The 19,138-nt window shown below is 36.0% G+C and overlaps 2 protein-coding genes across 3 annotated transcripts; one reads left to right on the forward strand and one right to left on the reverse strand.

The window, feature by feature from the left end:
- Window positions 1-2,175: 2,175 nt before the first annotated feature.
- On the reverse strand, window positions 2,176-6,242 carry LOC148550480 (helicase SEN1-like). 2 transcript variants are annotated; one of them, XM_088492728.1, is made up of 8 exons: window positions 6,113-6,242; window positions 5,869-6,002; window positions 5,200-5,790; window positions 3,597-4,880; window positions 3,158-3,482; window positions 2,802-3,060; window positions 2,483-2,719; window positions 2,176-2,386 (listed from the first exon to the last, which is right to left on the reverse strand). In XM_088492728.1, exons 2-8 carry the CDS (start codon window positions 5,974-5,976, stop codon window positions 2,353-2,355), a joined length of 2,838 nt encoding a protein of 945 aa, XP_088348854.1. In that variant the 5' UTR covers window positions 5,977-6,002; window positions 6,113-6,242; the 3' UTR covers window positions 2,176-2,352. The 2 variants fall into 2 exon arrangements, with proteins under 2 accessions (XP_088348854.1, XP_088348855.1); XM_088492729.1 differs by having other exon boundaries at window positions 5,869-5,982; window positions 6,113-6,180.
- Window positions 6,243-8,559: 2,317 nt separating this feature from the next.
- On the forward strand, window positions 8,560-10,958 carry LOC148550481 (uncharacterized). Its single transcript, XM_088494198.1, has one exon. It carries the CDS (start codon window positions 8,745-8,747, stop codon window positions 10,956-10,958), a length of 2,214 nt encoding a protein of 737 aa, XP_088350324.1. The 5' UTR covers window positions 8,560-8,744.
- The last annotated feature ends 8,180 nt before the right edge of the window (window positions 10,959-19,138 follow it).

The following is a 19,138-nucleotide window of genomic DNA, read 5'->3' on the forward strand; positions in this document are numbered from 1 at the left end:
ACACTAACAAAGGGTCAGTCAAACAACATGCCTCCCTTCTTTAATGGGAAGAACTATGTTTACTGGAAATAAAAGATGTGGATCTATCTTCATTCAATCAATTGATTATAACATATGGATGATAGTTGTGAATGGTCCTAAAATTCTAACAAAGACTAGTGCTGATGGAGTGGTAACTCCAAAGAAAGAAGCCGAATAGAATGATGATGACAAAAAGAAGGTGGAGCTGAATGCTAAAGCTATAACCTTGTTACACTGTGCTATCAGTTTCGAGGAGTACCGAAAGGTGTCTAGATTCAAGACGGTAAAAAAATATGTGAGAAACTACAGGTTACACACGAAGGCACCAAACAAGTAAAAAAAAGGATCGATATGCTGCAAAAAGAGTATAAGATGTTTACCATGAAGGATGGAGAAATCATTGATGAGATGTTTGAGAAATTCTCAATCATCATCAACAGCCTTGATGCTATGGACTTAACGCACACCAAACAAACTCTAGTAAGAAACGTCCTTAGAAGCCTCACAAAAAAGTGGAAAACAAAAGCCAGTGTTCTAGCCGAGAGTAACAACCTGAGCTCACTAATCTATGATGAGCTGATATAAGTTTGTGTATGCTTTAGTTGTATTCTCTATATGTATATAAATAAACAGGAAACAAAAGAAGAGCACACATTTAGGCCTTATAAAAGAAAGGGGGAGCACTTCAAAACCTTTTTAGTATCATCAAATGGAAGTGTTTTAATCTTGTCTGATCTGTTTCAATTCCTTTGATTATACTCCTTGAAAATATGTTTGTCATCAAGAAAGAAATTGTTGAGTTAGAAAAATAACTAATACTTTGATGATGACAAACGTGATTAAGTTGGGTTAAAAACTCAAATGATTTTTGATAAATTAATTCAAGTGTGCAGGCCCAAAGTTATTTTTGTTGCAGCCCAAACCAATGAAGCAAAATGCACTCAAGTGTGCTGAATGGAACATGACCCATGGACCAAGTCCAATACCAACCAAGCTTCAGTGAATTAAACCTAAACTAGGTTTCTCATATGCACTTTGGGTAAACACAAGAGAGAGAGAATTTCATTTTCGAACTCACATACCAGAGAATAAAGAAAGAGAAAGCTAGTCAAGAAAGCAATATCCAATCAAACTAATCAAGAGAATGTTAAGCTAAGTCAGAGGTTAAAAGTAATTAGTTTTCATTTGCATGTAAGTTGATTTCTTCACTTCTTTTCTAATTTTCTGCACCACTATTTTGGGTAACAAGAGAAAAGAGGTGGCTGAACTTTATCTGCTGTAAATTAATAGCCTACAAATATTACTTGAGGCCAAAGTACTATTTCAAGGGTTTGGATTTGGGATTATCACTGAACAAATCAATTTCTATTGTTCTATCCTCCTCGGTCAAGCAAATGATCAGATTTGAAATCCCTAATTTAAGGGTTGATTGAAGAAAGAGAATGAAGGATCTCTGCTAGACCAAGGTCCAAGAATTTGACTTTGAGAAAACCCTAACTGTGGCTCTGATGAAGATGCAAAAAGGAAAATGAATCATATTAGAGTTGAAGGATAGAGAACCCGAATTAGAGAGAAGAGAAAAACCTCACAAATAGAGTTTAAAGTCTTGGAAGCATTACACCTCCACTAAAGGGAGCACTCCGCCAAGATGAAGAATAACGATTTGAGTTCAGAAGTTGGGTTTAGCATAAAGAGTCAAGGCTGTGAATCATCATCTCCTTCATGTTTTTACTAAAAGGCAAGAAAGAGAGGCATTGAGAAAAAACCATTGAGAGAAAAAGGTTGAGAAAAACACTTGAAAAAAAAGTCAAGAGTAATTTCATATTTCTTTTAGTTGTATTTTTATTTTGTATAAAGTACCTGAGAGGTATCCCTTACTAAGTTGGGTAAGCACTTAGTGTGTCTGGTTTAGGTAGTTACGTTACCAAATCAAGTTTATGTTAAAGCTTGATGTGTCTCAGATAGGATTACGTTGAGTCTTAAAAAATTAGTGTATATAATACTTAAAAGATAGTAAAAATTACATACCCAATTACCCAAATGTATTAAGTATCCAAAGGAAGACATACATGAAACATATTACAAATAAATACTAAAAGTTAAAATTAAGTTTCTTATAATCAGTTATCACACAACACGGTTTTCTACTTTCTTGGCACCAAAGAACAACAGGTTTATAGTTTATATGTAAACCACACTATCCGTCTGAACATTAATTGAAGAAAACACCAATTGATACGATTAATAAGTTCAAAAGAATTAAATATACAAGTTGAAAAGAAGCTAAGCTCCTTGACGATGTTGCATCCACCAGGTCCATCATAAACCGAATTAACACTTCCTTGGCCTGTTCCGTGAAGATTTTCTGAAAATTTATACAAGAATATTAGATCCTCAAAAGTCAAAAGTGAAAAATCATACAAAACTGTACACAAATTAAGCTAGGCAACAAACATTTTACCTTGAATATGAACCACCAAATTCTGACTTACTCCCTAGGCTTAGTTTCTTAAATGTTGATGCAGATTCTTCAAGAAGTTCAATCTCAAACAATGCATCATCAATTACTTGACCCAATTTCTTGTCTTTACTAGCATTGTGAAAACAATTTCTTTTCTTAGCATCAAGAACCAGTTTACTCCATATAGACTCACTATTAAACAATGTTGAACCATTGCCAACAATCCAAAGGCAATATCTACAAAAATCAAACAATAAATTTTAATCACCTTATGCATATTCTCATTTATAAATTAAGGTGGTAGTTTAGTTTAACATACCTAGCTCTTGTCAATGCCACATTTGTTCTTTGTCTGTTGGAAAGAAAACCAACTTTTCCAGCACCATTTGCTCTAACTGTTGATATTATGATAATGTCTTCTTCGCCGCCTTGAAAGCCATCGACGGAACGAACACTTAAACTGAAATCAGGATCAGAAACTGAAGTGTAATTCTTAACTTTCTCTTGAATTTCATAAACTTGAGCATTGTAAGGAGATATGATTCCTATGCTAGTTTTCTTCTTTGTCCTCACAAACTCTGCCAAAAAAAAAATTTTTGTTACACTACTAAGAACACACATAAAAATTAGGTGACATAGTTAATTATACAAGAAAAGGTGAGAAAACATAGCAACCTTTATAGAGGTTTCCAACAATCTCAGAAATAACTGCAGCTTCAACAGTGTTTTTTGTACTATGTCCCAGACCAATTTGTTCTCTGCCTTTAGCTACATTTATGAATGAATAAGAGCCATAGATTTCTCCTTCAAGGAATTTTTTGTTATAGCTTAAATTACTCAAAATTGGAGCATCAGAAAGCTTTCCTTCATAGAACTCTTCACTTGGAAATAAGCTAATTGAAGGACTCATCCTATACTGAATATTCAGCATATGCTTCTCATTTCCTAAAATCACCAACCTTTCAAACAAGCTTCTTCCGAATTCTGTCTTCTCAGCAATCTATAAGATTTTATTCAATTTAAAAAACATTAGACACATAAAAAATTATCAAGATTCAGTAAACAACAATTAAGATCACAAAAGTACTAACTATTTAGAAACAATGCTCAGTACCTTGCTTTTAACCAAGGCCGGAAGTTGTTTCTCGTCGCCGATTAAGACACAATGCCTAAGGCCTGGGAGCTGTAATGGTACGGTTGACTCGCATTCTTTAAGCTGGGCTGCTTCATCAACTACCAGAAATTTCAGTTGTGTCATTCCTTTTGTGAACAACTTTACAGAACTTGATGCTGTACAGAAAATCAGACAAGCATTCGACAAGCAAAATTTCTCAATTCCATGCTTGTCATTAGTCCTTGGAATGAAAACTGATTGAGAAAGTGAAGTTAGTATTCCAACACATAATTCTCTTTCCAGGCTTGGCCACCCCAAGTAGTCAAGAATTTCTTTTTCTTCATTTGCTTCTTCATCATCATCATCACTATAATTCAGAGTTTTCCTGTACGGAACATGATTCAAGGAACTTTCAAGGGATCTAAGAAAACCAAAAGCTCTAGTCATTCTCCTCACATCACTGATCTGAATAAAAGATGTTGGCATGTGTGTGTACAAAGTCTGCATACAGAACTCGAGTTTTCCTTTCAATTCCCTGTATTTCTTCTTCACAAATTGATTAAATGTCATTAAGCTTTCAATGAGAGAATGATACTTTTCTGCAATGTCACTGTATTTCATGTTCACAAATTCCTTCAATGTTTTAGAATCACCAAAGAGCCAGTTCCTTATTTTGTATAGGCTATACTGGAATTCAACAGTGCTGTTTTCTTGCTTCACAAAATCTTTGAATGGCATTAGGCCCTCCTCTTTCTGATACAATTTATAGAGCTTCTTAGGTTCCTTAATCAGTTGAATCATTGATTCGATGCTATGTTTCCAACCACTTAGTGGAGCAAAACACTTAACAAGATTATTCACACGATTTTCGAGAAAGATATCTTTAAGGCCAAGATAACTATCAACCTTCATTCTAGAACTATTGCCAAATAGCACTATGTCGCCAAAACCATATGATTCATGCTCAAGTGAATCCTTAACAAGGCTATGCAGCCTCGACGCAACCGCCATCACTGCCGTGTTAGTTGGAGCACATGTTAATGTCCTGACTCTAAGCTTCAAAAGGGAAAACAAGATACAAGCCACAGTCTTGGTTTTCCCAGTCCCAGGAGGTCCCCATACAAGGTTAATGGTGCTGTTATGGTGACATTTTGTCATGCTCACACAGCTTGAAACTGCATCTTCTTGTGATTCATTGAGATTCTGAGACTGAATCATATTTCTTATGCTTGAAGTGCCAATAACGTTTAGTTCTGAGGGGCATATTTGACATTTTCTTCCAATCTAGGAACAATAAAGAAAACATGTAACATGTTATTACCTCAGTGTTTTGAGCAATTAAGGGAATGACAGCCTTAGAAGCATTCAGATTATGATAAATTTAAAACAGTCCATATCATGCACTAGATTTATGTAATGTATTTACACCTAGTGAATCATAGAATCTCTAGATACATCAAATACTCATTTGCATAAATCTGTATTTACAAAGTAATTCACCATCAAACCAAAGTTAAAAAATGATATACAATAAACTATAAACATAACCTAAATACACAACCTCAATATACAGAATATATATATATATATTTTTTTCCCTTACCTTCGTGTCAGGTCTTAGCACCTTTTCAATAATGCTCATGTCTGCATCCTCTAGCTGTGAATTCAATGCCTTCCATATCCTAACATTTGTTAGAATGTTCATAAGATGCACAGCATAAAGCTTCTTAACACCACCACTTCTGTCATATTCATTCTTAGTCTCCATGAGCTTGGAGGACAAAATTGGAATTACATTGTCATATGCACGTTTTGGCCTAACAACATAACCAATATGGTAGAAGTTTTTGGGGCTGTTTAAATCATCTATGCATTTTGGTCTAACAGGAGTAAATGCAATAACATCTCCTAACATAAGCTCATATGATTTTCCAATTTCACCACCTTCTTCCACATCATCTTTATCTACATCATCATTATCACTAGTGTTCACCAATGTTAAGAGATAGAACAAATTCTTAGGAGGTTCGAAGAACTCTTTGTCCATTTTGACAGTCTTGATTTCGCAGAATCGAGCTCTAGACACTCCTTTCAAGCCTGAACATATGTCACTGCGTGTCTCTTCAATCAATGAAGGAACGAATGAGGTCATGTATTCTTTCACAGAATTGAATGTCTCTGGAATCTTAACAACCTGTTAAAAACACTGTTTCTTAAATTCATTTCTTAGCTTCACCAATATGAAAACAAAAAGAGAAAAGACTAAAATAACCTTGTGCTTGTAAAGATTATCATTCAGAACATCTTTGAGAGTCCAAGAAAAGACAATATCCAACAAACTGGATTCATCATCATGATCCTCCCTAGTTGTCTTTGACATCCTTTGCTAATTGATGAAGAACAAATCTGAATCAATTTCAAATAATAGCAAGAAAGCAAAACCATTAATCTTCTCTGATAGATATAGTGAAACTATTCATCACTTGTATATGTTAATGTTAATGAAGAATACTTACTAAAATGAATCTGGTTGTTGTAGACTTGTAGCGGTTGATGAATGAAAAAGACCCGGGTAGAGAAATTAAAGGAGCAACTTAAAGGTTAAGATGCAATTAGTAGTAATTATTGGACTATTTTTTTGGAAAATGTTAATTGCTTAATACTACAACACTAAAATCAACTACATTATGTATTTAGTAGTTTTTTACTAAAAAAAAATATTAGAAAATTAATAGCATTTATTATTTTTTACTGTAGTTAGTCAATAATATTTAAAAATATAAATTAAAAATATATTGTTGAATTGTTAGTAGTAATTAAAACATTACTTGGCAAATTAAACGGGGGAATGCTTTATTTATTTACGAGGCCTACTTAATTATTGGACTATTTTCTTGAAAAATATTAATTACTTAATACTACAAATATTAAAAATAATATTAAAATCAGCTACAAATATTAAAAATAATATTTGTATGCTAAAATTAGCTACAAATTCAACCCTTGTGTATTGATATATATTTTGTATTTTAATCTGAATTTTATACTAAGAGAAATAGTACAGAGTCAATAAAATTTATTGTTTTTGACAATAGCCAACTAATAATATTTAAAAATATAAACTAAAAATATGTTGTTAAATTACTAAATTAAAAGAATTGAACTAATGACTAAAAATATTAACCAAAAATAATAAATTTGACTAATATTTCAACTTTTTTTCTTAAACTAGTAGTTATTTTAGTGTATTGTGTATACCTAAAACCTAATATGGTTTATTATTACAATTGCTTTTATTTATAATTTATAATTTATAATAATAGTTTAATTTATAACTTGTATTTTATGCTATTATTAATTTATTATTATTGTTGCTGCTGCATAATATAATCTTGAACAATATTTTTCTCTCCGTGTTTATTTTTATTTTTATAATATATATTTCTCAAGACAAAATAAAAAAATATGAAACTAAAAAATCTAATACAAAATCGTCAGTTTATATATATATATTAATTAATTAAATAATTAATTAAAAAAATAAGTAAACCTACAATAGACAAATAATTCAACTTGTATTAGTAATATAATAAAATTTTGGATTTAACTAATATATTGCCTAAATGTATATGTTAAACATGCCAATTAAAAAATATTATATAAAAATTAATTTTCAATAAATTTATTACAATAAAAGTTTTAAAATTTTTATTAATAATAGTATTAATATTAACATATGCACTAAGACATAATTCGTAATTGAATTTTAGTGTATATATTATATTATTATTGATAATTATTCATATTGCAAAAGCTCACAACCTAGTAGAACCTTCTTTCCTAAGGCATCTCTTCTCCTTATATGAGTATCTATTTAGAAAATAAATTAAAACTAATATTTTTCAATCAATATTTAGTCAACTTTATTAGTTTTTTTAGATTCTATTTTCAAGGTTATTAAAATAAAAAGTAATGCTAGTTAACTACTTTTTTCGATGAAAATCAACAAAATTTTTAGAATTATTTCGCTCATCTTAAATTTTATATTTTAAATTATAAACATATAATTCTAAATTTTACATTACAAACATAAATTCTAATATTAATTAATATTTTTAAAAGTTAATTTTTTTATATTTTTTAAAATTATAGAGGTGAATTGTTGTTTTTATCCCATATTTTACTTTTGAATTTAAAGTTTAAAAGTGTCCTATGTTGCAGAAAGAGAAAAAGAAAAAGAAAATCCCTTTCACTATTTTTATTTTTTAGTCATCTGCTTAGCCTCTAAGTTTCTTTGCTTTCTCTCTCTTTTTGATACACATTCATATTCCCACCAATGAAAGAAACTAAACAACAGTGCATGAGAAAGCGACCAACTTAAATAACTTGCAATTGACTTGGCGTCAACCTTTGCTACTTTTTCATCTTTGTGTTAGGAGTGACCAACGCATTTCACTACATGTAATAACGAATACTTTTAAATTGAGGTAACGAGAGAAAACCAAATTTATGAGTTAACCTAACACCTCACCACTCAAATTTTGAAGTTTTAGAAGGAATGCATCTTGTCACGGTAAATTTTAGAAGGTTAAATTTAACAGTGTTTGTAGAGTTTTCTAGAGTATTTGAGAATGCTCTAGATGGTTCTGGAACGTTCTAGAATGTCCTAGAAGTTCCTGGAATATCCTAGAAGGTTCTAGAAGACTCTAGAAGATCATAGAGTATTCTAGAAGAGTGTAGATGTATATAGAAGTATAAAGAGTGGTATGGAATAATCTAGAAACAATTGGAAAGTTGTGGTAGGATAGATATTTGTAAAGAAGGTTCTGGATGATTAATCTGGACCGTTGATTAGATTTGATCTTAACCATCCATTGAGGAGGTGGATGGCTATAAATAGGAGGTAAGAGTTAGTGTAAGGTGTGTGAATCATTTGTAACCAGAGCAATAAAGTGTTCTTCCACCAAAGCTTCCTTTCTCTTGTATTCTTAGCTTTCTTGCTAAGTATTGAGGGTTAGGCTGACTTGGTCTTAGCTCAAGAGGTTGAGTAAGTCCGAGTGCCGGCACAATAGCATTGGAGTGTGTCCAAGGCCGTGACAATTTGGTATCCGAGCAAGGTTCGAGAGGGAGCACAAGTGATTTGTGGGTATGGCTTCTAGTATCACCATGGAGCATATTGAGTCTCAAAGGGGAAGGAATGCTATTCCTTCTCAATGGGGAGGCAAGAAGGTCCGTTCTTCAAGTGAGCCTAGAGGTAAGGACTCTAACTTCTTAGAAGAGAGAGTTTCTGTGTTGGAGAAGGTTCTATCCTCTATGGATGAGCGGTTCCAAAGGATAGAACATGATAAGGAGACCCTCGAGGCTCACGTGTTAGGAGAACTAGATGCTTTCAAAGAAAGCATGCTCCAAATCGAAGAGAAGCTTGAGAATTCCTTAAAGCTATTTGAGGAAGTTCGAGTTTGGTTCGAGGAGGCAAAATCTCGACCAACCATTATAAGGGAGACGACAAGGATTGATCTCCCCAAGCCAAAGGAGTTCAAGGGCGTAAGGGACGCTCGCGAGGTGGAGAACTTCCTATGGCAAATGGAGAGGTACTTCGAAGGCCAAGGGGTGGTCGAAGAAGCAATAAAGGTACGCACTGCAGCTCTCTACCTTTCTGATAATGCTACTTTGTGGTGGAGGAGAAAGTGCGTAGATATAGAAAAGGGTACTTGCAACATAGTCACATGGGAAGATTTCAAAAGGGAGTTGAAAAGACAATTCTTCCCTGAGAATGTGGTTTATGAAGCAAGGAAAAAGTTGAGGGAGTTGAAGCACAAGAGTACGATTAGCGACTACGTAAAGGAGTTCACTATTCTCACGCTTCAAATCCCCAACTTAGCATCAGAGGATGCATTGTTCTTCTTCATTGATGGACTCCAACCTTGGGCAAAGCAAGAACTACAAAGAAGGAATGTTAAGGATGTCGATGAGGCCATCGTGGTGGCCGAATCACTCATTGAGTATCATAAGGGAGACTCTAAACCCAAGTCATCCTCCAAGCCTAGTTCTACTAAAGGTGGGGGAGACAAGGGGAAGAGTTTCTCAACCAAGAAGGAAGGAAAATACTCTTCAAAGAAAGAATACGAAGAAAAGAAGAAGGCTTTCGTGCCCAAAGGAGGATGCTTCGTGTGCAAGGGACCACACCAAATGAAGGATTGTCCCAAGCTAGGAACTTTGGCATCTATCGCCGAGGAACGAGAAGCTCAAACTCAAGTAACTGAGTGTGTTGGATCTATCCAACACATAAATGCTGTGAAGAGAAAAGAGGCAAGCACTGTAGAAAAGAAAGGCTTGATGTATGTCAAAGCCTTTATCAATGAAAAACCTGTCATGGCTATGATCGACACTGGTGCTACACACAACTTCATCACGCCTGATGAAGCAAGGAGGCTTGGGTTGAAGATCACCGAAAAGAATGGTTGGTTCAAACCCGTGAATACCAAGGGTGAACCCCTTAAGGGAGTAGCAAAAGGGGTTGAGATGACTCTTGGTTCTTGGAAGGGCCTTGTGGATTTCTCAGTAGCACCCATGGACGATTTTAAAATAGTCATCGGACTCGATTTACAAAGGAAAGCAAATATAATACCTATGCCATACTACGACGTAGTATGCGTCATGGAGAAAGGGTCTCCATGCATGGTCCCTACAGTCTCTAAAGTTGGCAGACCACCAATACTGTCTGCCATGCAACTCAAGAAAGGGTTCAAGAAGGGAGAGACTATATATTTGGATCTATTACAAGAGGAGTCAACATCCGAAAGAGAAGACGTTCCTCCCAAAATCAAGGAAGTCCTTGAAGAAAATAAGGATGTGATGCCTCCCGAGTTGCCAAAACAACTACCACCTAGGAGGAAGGTAGACCACAAGATTGAATTGGAGTTAGGAGCAAAGCCGCCCGCCTCAACACCTTATAGGATGGCACCGCCAGAACTCGATGAGTTGAAGAAGCAACTCAAGGATTTGCTAGATGCTGGGTTCATCCGTCCATCGAAGGCACCTTATGGCGCACCAGTCTTGTTCCAAAAGAAGTATGATGATTCATTGAGACTATGCATCGACTATCGAGCACTTAACAAGGTAACCATCAAGAACAAATACCCCATTCCTTTGATAGACGATTTGTTTGATCAACTTGGTAGAGCTAAGTGGTTCTCAAAGCTAGATTTGAGGTCAGGATATCACCAAGTGAGAATTGCCGATGGTGATGAACCTAAGACCACGTGTGTCACGAGGTATGGATTGTATGAGTGGTTGGTGATGCCTTTTGGCTTGACCAATGCTCCTGCGACCTTCTGTACCTTGATGAACGAGATTTTTTGACTTTACCTTGATCGGTTTGTAGTGGTCTACTTGGATGACATTGTTGTCTATAGCAATACTTTGGAGGAACATGTAGAACACTTACGAACCGTGTTCAAGATCTTGCGAGAGAATAACCTATATGTGAAGAAGGAAAAGTGTTCCTTTGCAAGGGACTAAGTCCACTTATTGGGACACATCATTAAAGATGGAACTCTCTGCATGGATCAAGGAAAAGTGAAGGCTATCAAAGAGTGGAAACCTCCAAACAAGGTATCTGAATTGAGGTCATTCCTTGGGTTGGCTAATTACTATCGGAGGTTTATCAAGGGATACTCCGCTAAGGCTGCACCATTAACTGATCTTCTCAAGAAGAATCACTCTTGGGAATGGTCAAAGGAGTGTCAAAAGGCCTTTGATGAGTTGAAAGCTGCTATCACAGAAGGACCAGTACTAGCACTACCCGACTACTCAAAGGTATTTGAAGTCCACACTGATGCTTCTGAGTACGCTATTGGAGGAGTTCTGATGCAAGAAGGACATCCTATTGCCTTTGAGAGTCGCAAGTTGAATGATACAGAGAGGCGATACACTGTCCAAGAGAAGGAGATGACCGCGGTGGTGCATTGTTTGAGAACTTGGCGTCACTACTTGCTTGGTTCACACTTCATCGTCAAGACAGACAATGTGGCTACAAGCTACTTCCAAACTCAAAAGAAGTTAAGCCCCAAACAAGCTAGGTGGCAAGACTTCTTGGCTGAGTTTGATTTCGAATTCGAATACAAGTCAGGCAAGACTAATGTGGTAGCAGATGCGCTGAGTCGCAAGGCTGAGTTAGCGGCCATTTCTATCGTGGAAGGAGATATTATGCATATCATCAAGGAAGGGTTGCATCACGATCCATTAGCCAAGAAGTTGGTGGAGTTGGCTAGAGAAGGTAAGACCAAAAGATTTTGGTTAGAAAACGACCTTCTCTACACAAAAGGGAGAAGACTATACGTTCCTAAATGGGACAATCTGAGAAGGAAGTTGGTAAGAGAATGCCACGACACCAAGTGGGCTGGTCACCAAGGTTAGCGAAGGACCTTAGCACTCATTGAATCTTCTTATTATTGGCCTCAAATGAGAGATGAAGTGGAGAGCTATGTGAAGACTTGTCTTGTGTGCCAACAAGATAAGATTGAAAACAAGACACCAAGTGGGTTGTTGGAACCTCTACCTCCATCAGAGCGACCGTGGGAAAGTGTCTCTCTAGATTTCATCTCTGCCTTACCAAAGTCCGAGGGGTTTGGATCTATTCTCGTGGTAGTGGATCGATTTTCGAAGTATGCTACCTTTATACCTGCCCCTACTGACTGCACTGCAGAGGAAGCAGCACGACTATTCTTCAAGAATGTGGTGAAGTATTGGGGATTGCCTAAGAGCATCATTAGTGATCGTGATCCACGCTTCACAGGACGACTATGGACAGAGCTGTTCAAACTCCTTGGGTCGGAGCTTCATTTCTCAGCAAGCTTCCATCCTCAAACCGATGGGCAGACTGAGAGAGTGAATGCCTTACTTGAGTGTTACTTAAGGCATTTTGTAAGCGCTAATCAGAAGGATTGGACAAAACTCCTAGACATTGCTCAATTCTCATACAATCTGCAAAGGAGCGAGTCTACAGGAAAGAGCCCATTTGAGATTGTGACTGGACAACAGCCACTTACACCTCACTCTCTTTCTTCCTCTTACTCAGGAAAGAGCCCTGGAGCTTATCATATGATTAAGTCATGGGAAGAACAAGCAGATGTCACTCGTTCTTACCTCGACAAAGCTGCCAAGAGGATGAAGAAATGGGTAGATAAGAAGAGGAGGCATGCAAGCTATCAAGTGGGAGACAAGGTAATGATCAAACTTCTTCCACAACAATTCAAAGCCTTTCGCAAGGTTCATAAGGGCATAATCCGCAAATATGAAGGGCCATTTGAGATCATTGGACGTGTTGGGGAGGTTGCTTACAAAGTACAACTTCCTCCCTCTATGAAGATCCACCCGGTCTTCCATGTGAGTATGCTTAAACCATATCATGGAGACCAAGACGAACCGAGTAGAGGTGACTCAAGTCGCGCTCCGCCCGTGGTAATTAGATCCTTTGACAAAGAAATCGAAGAGATCCTAGCTAATCGCATCGTGCGACGAAGAGGGGTGCCACCAAGTATCCAATACTTGATCAAGTGGAAAGGGCTCCCGATAACCGAAGCTAGCTGGGAAACTCGCGAAGATCTGTGGCAATTCCAAGAACACCTAGAGCGCTATCATGAACAGAACGCGACGAGGACGTCTGCGCATTAGGTGGGGGAGAATGTCACGGTAAATTTTAGAAGGTTAAATTTAACAGTGTTTGTAGAGTTTTCTAGAGTATTTGAGAATGCTCTAGATAGTTTTGGAACGTTCTAGAATATCCTAGAAGTTCCTGGAATATCCTAGAAGGTTCTAGAAGACTCTAGAAGATCATAGAGTATTCTAGAAGAGTGTAGATGTATATAGAAGTATAAAGAGTGGTATGGAATAATCTAGAAACAATTGGAAAGTTGTGGTAGGATAGATATTTGTAAAGAAGGTTCTGGATGATTAATCTGGACCGTTGATTAGATTTGATCTTAACCATCCATTGAGGAGGTGGATGGCTATAAATAGGAGGTAAGAGTTAGTGTAAGGTGTGTGAATCATTTGTAACCAGAGCAATAAAGTGTTCTTCCACCAAAGCTTCCTTTCTCTTGTATTCTTAGCTTTCTTGCTAAGTATTGAGGGTTAGGCTGATTTGGTCTTAGCTCAAGAGGTTGAGTAAGTCCGAGTGCCGGCACGGTAGCATTGGAGTGTGTCCAAGGCCGTGACAATCTACACTAAAAAAAAGCATTCTGCTAAGATAAAGACAACAATTGAGAATTCTAAAATCTGGTTATTTTTATAGATTTTAACTTGTTTTATTTCTTCTCTTTCATATTTTTTTATTGAATATTCTGATTTTTTTAATTTTATCTTTTTTTGTTTCAATTAATGAAAAAAAAATGCATAAATGTAAGAATTTAGAGAAAAAACCATTAAAAAAAGGCAAAGAAATTTAATTTAGAGAAAGGCCAAAGATGATTTCAATATCTTTTGTAATTATTTTGAGAGATTTTTTTGTTAAATTAGGTGAGTACTTAGTGTTGAGAGTCTAAGGAGTGAATATAGCCAAATTAAATTTAGTTAAAAGTTTAGTTTGTCTCGGATAGGATTAGGAAGAGAGGGATGCTCCCATAAAGACGCATAAAACGTCTTTTTTTTAAAGATCTTTTAATAATTAAAATTTAACACATATAATCACTTAAATTATGTTATTTTTGTCAAAATTAGGTCAGATAAATTAATTTGACTGAAAAATAGTGAATCAAATTTTGAATCCGTTTAAATTAATATTATTTTTTATAAAAAATGACTACAATACCCTATTATATAAAATGACTAAAATGCTCTTATTATATATATTAATTTTGAGAATTCTAAATTCTAGCCATTTTCTTCTCTATCGTTATAGGGTTAGAATTTAAAGTTTTCAATATATATATATATATATATATATATATATATAGGGATATTTTAGTTGTGTTTTATAATAGGGATATTGTAGTAATTTTTTATAAAAAATATTAATTTATACCGGTTTAAAAATTTAATTTATTAATTTTTTTGTTAAATTGATTTGTCCAGTCTAATTTTAATAAAAATAATACAATTTAATTAATTATATGTGTTAAATTTTAATTTTTAAAAAATATCTTTAAAAAAAGATGTTTTTGACATTTTTATCTAAGTGGCTCCCTTAGGAAGAATCCTAAAAAATTGGTAATTGTAATTATTGAAAAGATAGTAAAAATTTTATTATTGTTGTAGTGAAACTGGATATACTACATTGTATAAGATGATTGAATCAAGATATATATTTGTGTTTTTTTTTCTACTATGCTCTATTTTCTATTAATTCATTATGAGACAAAAATAAATTGTTTCATGCATAATCAACTTCGCAGACACAGTAGATTTAAAGTTGTAGAAATTGTTTTACTGCTTAAATTTTAAAGCATAAAAAAGTCATAGATCTAAACTCCTTTTCTTTGAGCCATTGAAAATCTTTAAATTTATATGTATAAACTATAGTAAATATAAATACAAATAATGTACTTTATGTATGCGAATCTTTGTAAATGTGTTGTAAACTATTATTGTTTAAATATTGACTCAAAATAATAATATTTATCATTTAATATTATTATTTTTTTTATTTGGCTTTTTTCAGTATCCAGTCAAACAGAAAAAAGACTAATCAGTTTCGTTTAATGTTACCTTTTTGTTCCTATTTACTACAGTTAATTATTCTTCACTAGAGGTAATGACCAATTCAATACCCGAAAGATTCAAACGCTGACATTTTGGTACCTAACTATTGTTATTGACAAAAAGGTACCTGAATGATTAAAATTTTTGCCAAACGTGTCCACGTGCTTGCCGGACCATAGCTCCGGTGAGTACGATGCTTATATGGACGCCGGTTTTTGCTGACAAGATCAGTTTTATATTAGATGAAATTTGTAATTAAAATTATGCTTAGCCTACCTGAAAATTAAGTTAACCTAATTGAATATTGGTTTTGCCCTAATTTAATTTTGCCCTAAAACCCAATTTTGCTCTCTTCGTTCACTCATAGAACACGATCCCAATCTGAAAGATGCAAGCAACTAGGGCTCGTGGAAAAGGTGGAACCGTGAGAAAGCACTCATTCATTCAAGCCTTCGACGTTGATAGTGGTTCAGGAGTTGTGAGTAAAATCTACGAAGGGTGTTGCTTTTGTCCCCTTCCAGTGGTTCCGTTAAAGTCGAAGACAAGTAGCAACCCTGATAGATGGTTTCTACGTTGCCCTATGTGGAAGGTAAGCTTAGAATGTTGATGTATACGTGACGAAATGATGCAATCTTCTTGGGTTTATTTTCTCCACTTTTTCGGATTTAGTTTTCGATCGCACTCTGATTCATGAAATTTTTGTGCCATGCTAGAACACACAAAGACGTTGTGGGTATTTTCAATAGTTGGATGAAATAGAAGAGCAATGTGTGAAAGGAGAAGTTTCTTTGGAGAATAGCAACATGGTGGGCATAGCAGACCCAAAGAAGAAAAGCAGAATCAATCTGGAGCGTAGTGATGGCCGGGAAAGGGATAGGATGATGATGGTGCTTTCTATGGTGAATGACATGAAGGAGCAGCTGAAGAGGGTTGAGTTGTTGTTGATTGTTATCTGTATATTGTTGGGGTTAAATCTGGTTTTGAGTCTGCTTTTGTACATTGCCAGAATGCTCCCTTAAGTTCCTTATCCTTCCATCGTTTGTTCAGGTTTCTCCACATATGTATACAACAAAATCTGTGTTTCACACCTGGCATCACATCCTGTAATGCTGGTATCAATCCCTGCATTCATAGGTAAACTCAGCAGTTAGCATTAATACATTTAAGTTACTCAAGTAAGAGTATAAGAGCACCAATGATTGGATACAGTGCATATTACCTTCTGCTGGTCGGACATAAAAACCCAGGTATTCTCATTATAGTCCCCTATGTCAGTATGTAACTCCTCAAAAAAGAATCTCCAATTTTCCCGAGTTTCTGTATCCACAATACCGTATGCAATTGGGAAAAACTGGTTGTTCGCGTCTTGACCTACTGTTGTTAGTAATTGCCCTCCAAAGTAACCTTTCAGAAACGTCCCATCCAACACTATGAAGGGTCTGCACCCTGCTTTAAATCTCTGCTTGCAAGCAGCCAAACAAACATACAAGTTCCTAAACCTAGGCAACCCTTCCTGCTGTGGAGTAGTCCCCATGTTGGCTCTTGACCCAGGATTAGCCTTGATGATTTCATTCAGATAGTCTCTAAGTCTCAGGTATTGATCCTTTTCCGTTCCTTCAATAACATTTTTGGCCTTATCCATAGCCCTGTACATCATCCTCTCATTAACTGAGATGTCATACTCCACCTTAAACCACTCCTGTGCCTCCCTTTGTAACACATTGGGATGGATTCTGAGTTTCGATACCATCTCCTCAGCAACCCAGGCACAACTCACTGACTTACTCTTGTTGCTTCTCGGACACGTATGCTCATCCACAAATGTCTTAATCTGAAACGAGGCTGGATAGTTGGTCCTCGAATAGTAACACAACCAAGGGCAGTCGGAGTCGTAGCAAATCACCCTGCACCTCTTCTTCTCATTCCTAAGATAGAATACCTGTCTCCCAATTTGAATGTTGTACTTTTGCACTGCTGCTTTAAAGTGTTCCATGGTCTCAAACTCCATGTTCAACTCCAGAGTAATTTTTCCAAATGGTGTGTTCGGGTTATATTGCAGAAAAACAGGTTCATCTTCATCATCAGATCCAGGAGGGCTATACAGTTCATCAGATTCGTATTGGTACATCTCAGGTCCCATGTCTCCATCTGCTCTGTTCGGATTAGGCACCTCTACCCTTGGTGCTTCATCATCCTTTCCAGGTACAGTCCTCTGCCCAGATGGTTGAGGTCGTGGATGATTTCTCCTTGTATTTGTCCTCTCATTTCTTTGTGTTTCTGTATCTGTTAATACATCAGTTGATATATGTCAGCCATGATGCAATACTTATCCAAAAATGCTGTAACAAAATAGAAACAATAATTTTACCTACTGCATTTTCTGTAACTGGTTCCTCTGCCCTCAACTCATCCACCACTGGTTCTTCAATGTTAGCACCTTCATTGGCAACATGTGCATCATAATCATTGGATTCATAAACCCAATACTTCTCCAAAAATGCTGTAACAAAACAGAAATAATAAATTTACCTGCTGCATTTTGAGTAGCTGGTTCCTCTGCCCTCAACTCATCCACCACTGGTTCTTCAATGTTAGCACCTTCGTTGGCAACATGTGCATCATCATCATTGGTCTCATGTGTTTGTTCATTTACTGTTTTAGCTTCTCGAGGATCACCCTCAGGCTGTTCAGATTCAGCAGCTCTTCTTTCTTGTGATAAACCACTGGGTGGTGGTCCTGGATGCCTCTTTCTCACCCTCTTAACAACTTTCTCTGGAGCTGCAGGTTGTTCAGTCTCTTTATCCCCATTCCCGTAATTCACATCATCATTCATAACACCACCCTCACATTTATCCGACTCGTTAACATCAATAGCCTCCTCAATCACAACTTCGTTCAAAAACTCCTTCACAACAACTGTCAAAGCATTATTCAACTGATTAACCTTACTAGTGGCCTCATTCACAACTTCAGTTCCCTCTCATCACCAGGTGGATTGATCTCAACCACACTCTCACTGCTACCATCAGACACCACATCGTCATCAATGATTTCAGGGTTGGCATCAATGGGGTGATCAAAATAGAGATGGACAGTGTTGTCATTTTTAATTGCACTCTCACACATCCTCATCACTTCAGCATCTATCCTAAGCACTCTAAGACCCTTACCTAATTCGAAACCAGATTCTAGCCAATACGCCTCATTATATCCAGGGTAACCCAGGTCTAAAAATAACCCCTCAACAAAAAATAAATTACATGTCTCCACATTCACCCTGTGTATCTCAGTTACTAAACCCCCTTCGTATATCACATTCCCATCTCTAACCCTTTTCAAGCAACCCATGTGATGATATACAAACGTAACTACACAATCCATCTAAGAAATAGTAGAGAGAAGATACAATAAATAAATAGGATGTCACCAGCAAACAAAATAAACCAGAACTTAAACAAAGATCATGAAGCAGAACGTACCTCTTCGTAGGGTTGCTCCTTGCGAAGAATGGTGATCCAACGATGCCACTTGAAAACCGTTACCCTTGATTCGACAATGTCTCTCACCTAGTATCGTTCTTCTTCGCGCCAAGCTTCCAGAGCAACGTCTCTCCTTCTCTACGTGACCTTTGAATTTCACTAGTAGTGACACACTAACCACATTAACTCAGTAACTAGTAACAACATTTGCTAATTGGGTTTTAGGGCAAAATTAAATTGGGAAAAAACCAATATTCAATTAGGTTAACTTAATTTCCAGGTAGGCTAAGCATAATTTTAATTAAAAATTCAATCTAATATAAAACTGATATTGTCAGCAAAAATCGGCGTCCACGTAAGCAT

The sequence above is a fragment of the Arachis ipaensis genome, chromosome B7 (genome assembly GCF_059453495.1).
Source record: "Arachis ipaensis isolate K30076 ecotype BB chromosome B7, ASM5945349v1, whole genome shotgun sequence".
In the NCBI taxonomy this organism is placed as follows: domain Eukaryota; kingdom Viridiplantae; phylum Streptophyta; class Magnoliopsida; order Fabales; family Fabaceae; genus Arachis; species Arachis ipaensis.

What these genes read in the sequence shown, in the direction of transcription:
- LOC148550480 (XM_088492728.1), bottom strand. Translation starts at nt 5,976, where the DNA reads ATGTCAAAGACAACTAGGGAGGATCATGATGATGAATCCAGTTTGTTG. An exon ending in GTGGCATTGACAAGAGCTAG is followed by an intron (nt 2,720 to 2,801) that starts GTATGTTAAACT and finishes TGATTTTTGTAG; the next exon opens with ATATTGCCTTTGGATTGTTG. An exon ending in TTTGGTGGTTCATATTCAAG is followed by an intron (nt 2,387 to 2,482) that starts GTAAAATGTTTG and finishes ATAAATTTTCAG; the next exon opens with AAAATCTTCACGGAACAGGC.
- LOC148550481 (XM_088494198.1), top strand. Translation starts at nt 8,745, where the DNA reads ATGGCTTCTAGTATCACCATGGAGCATATTGAGTCTCAAAGGGGAAGG.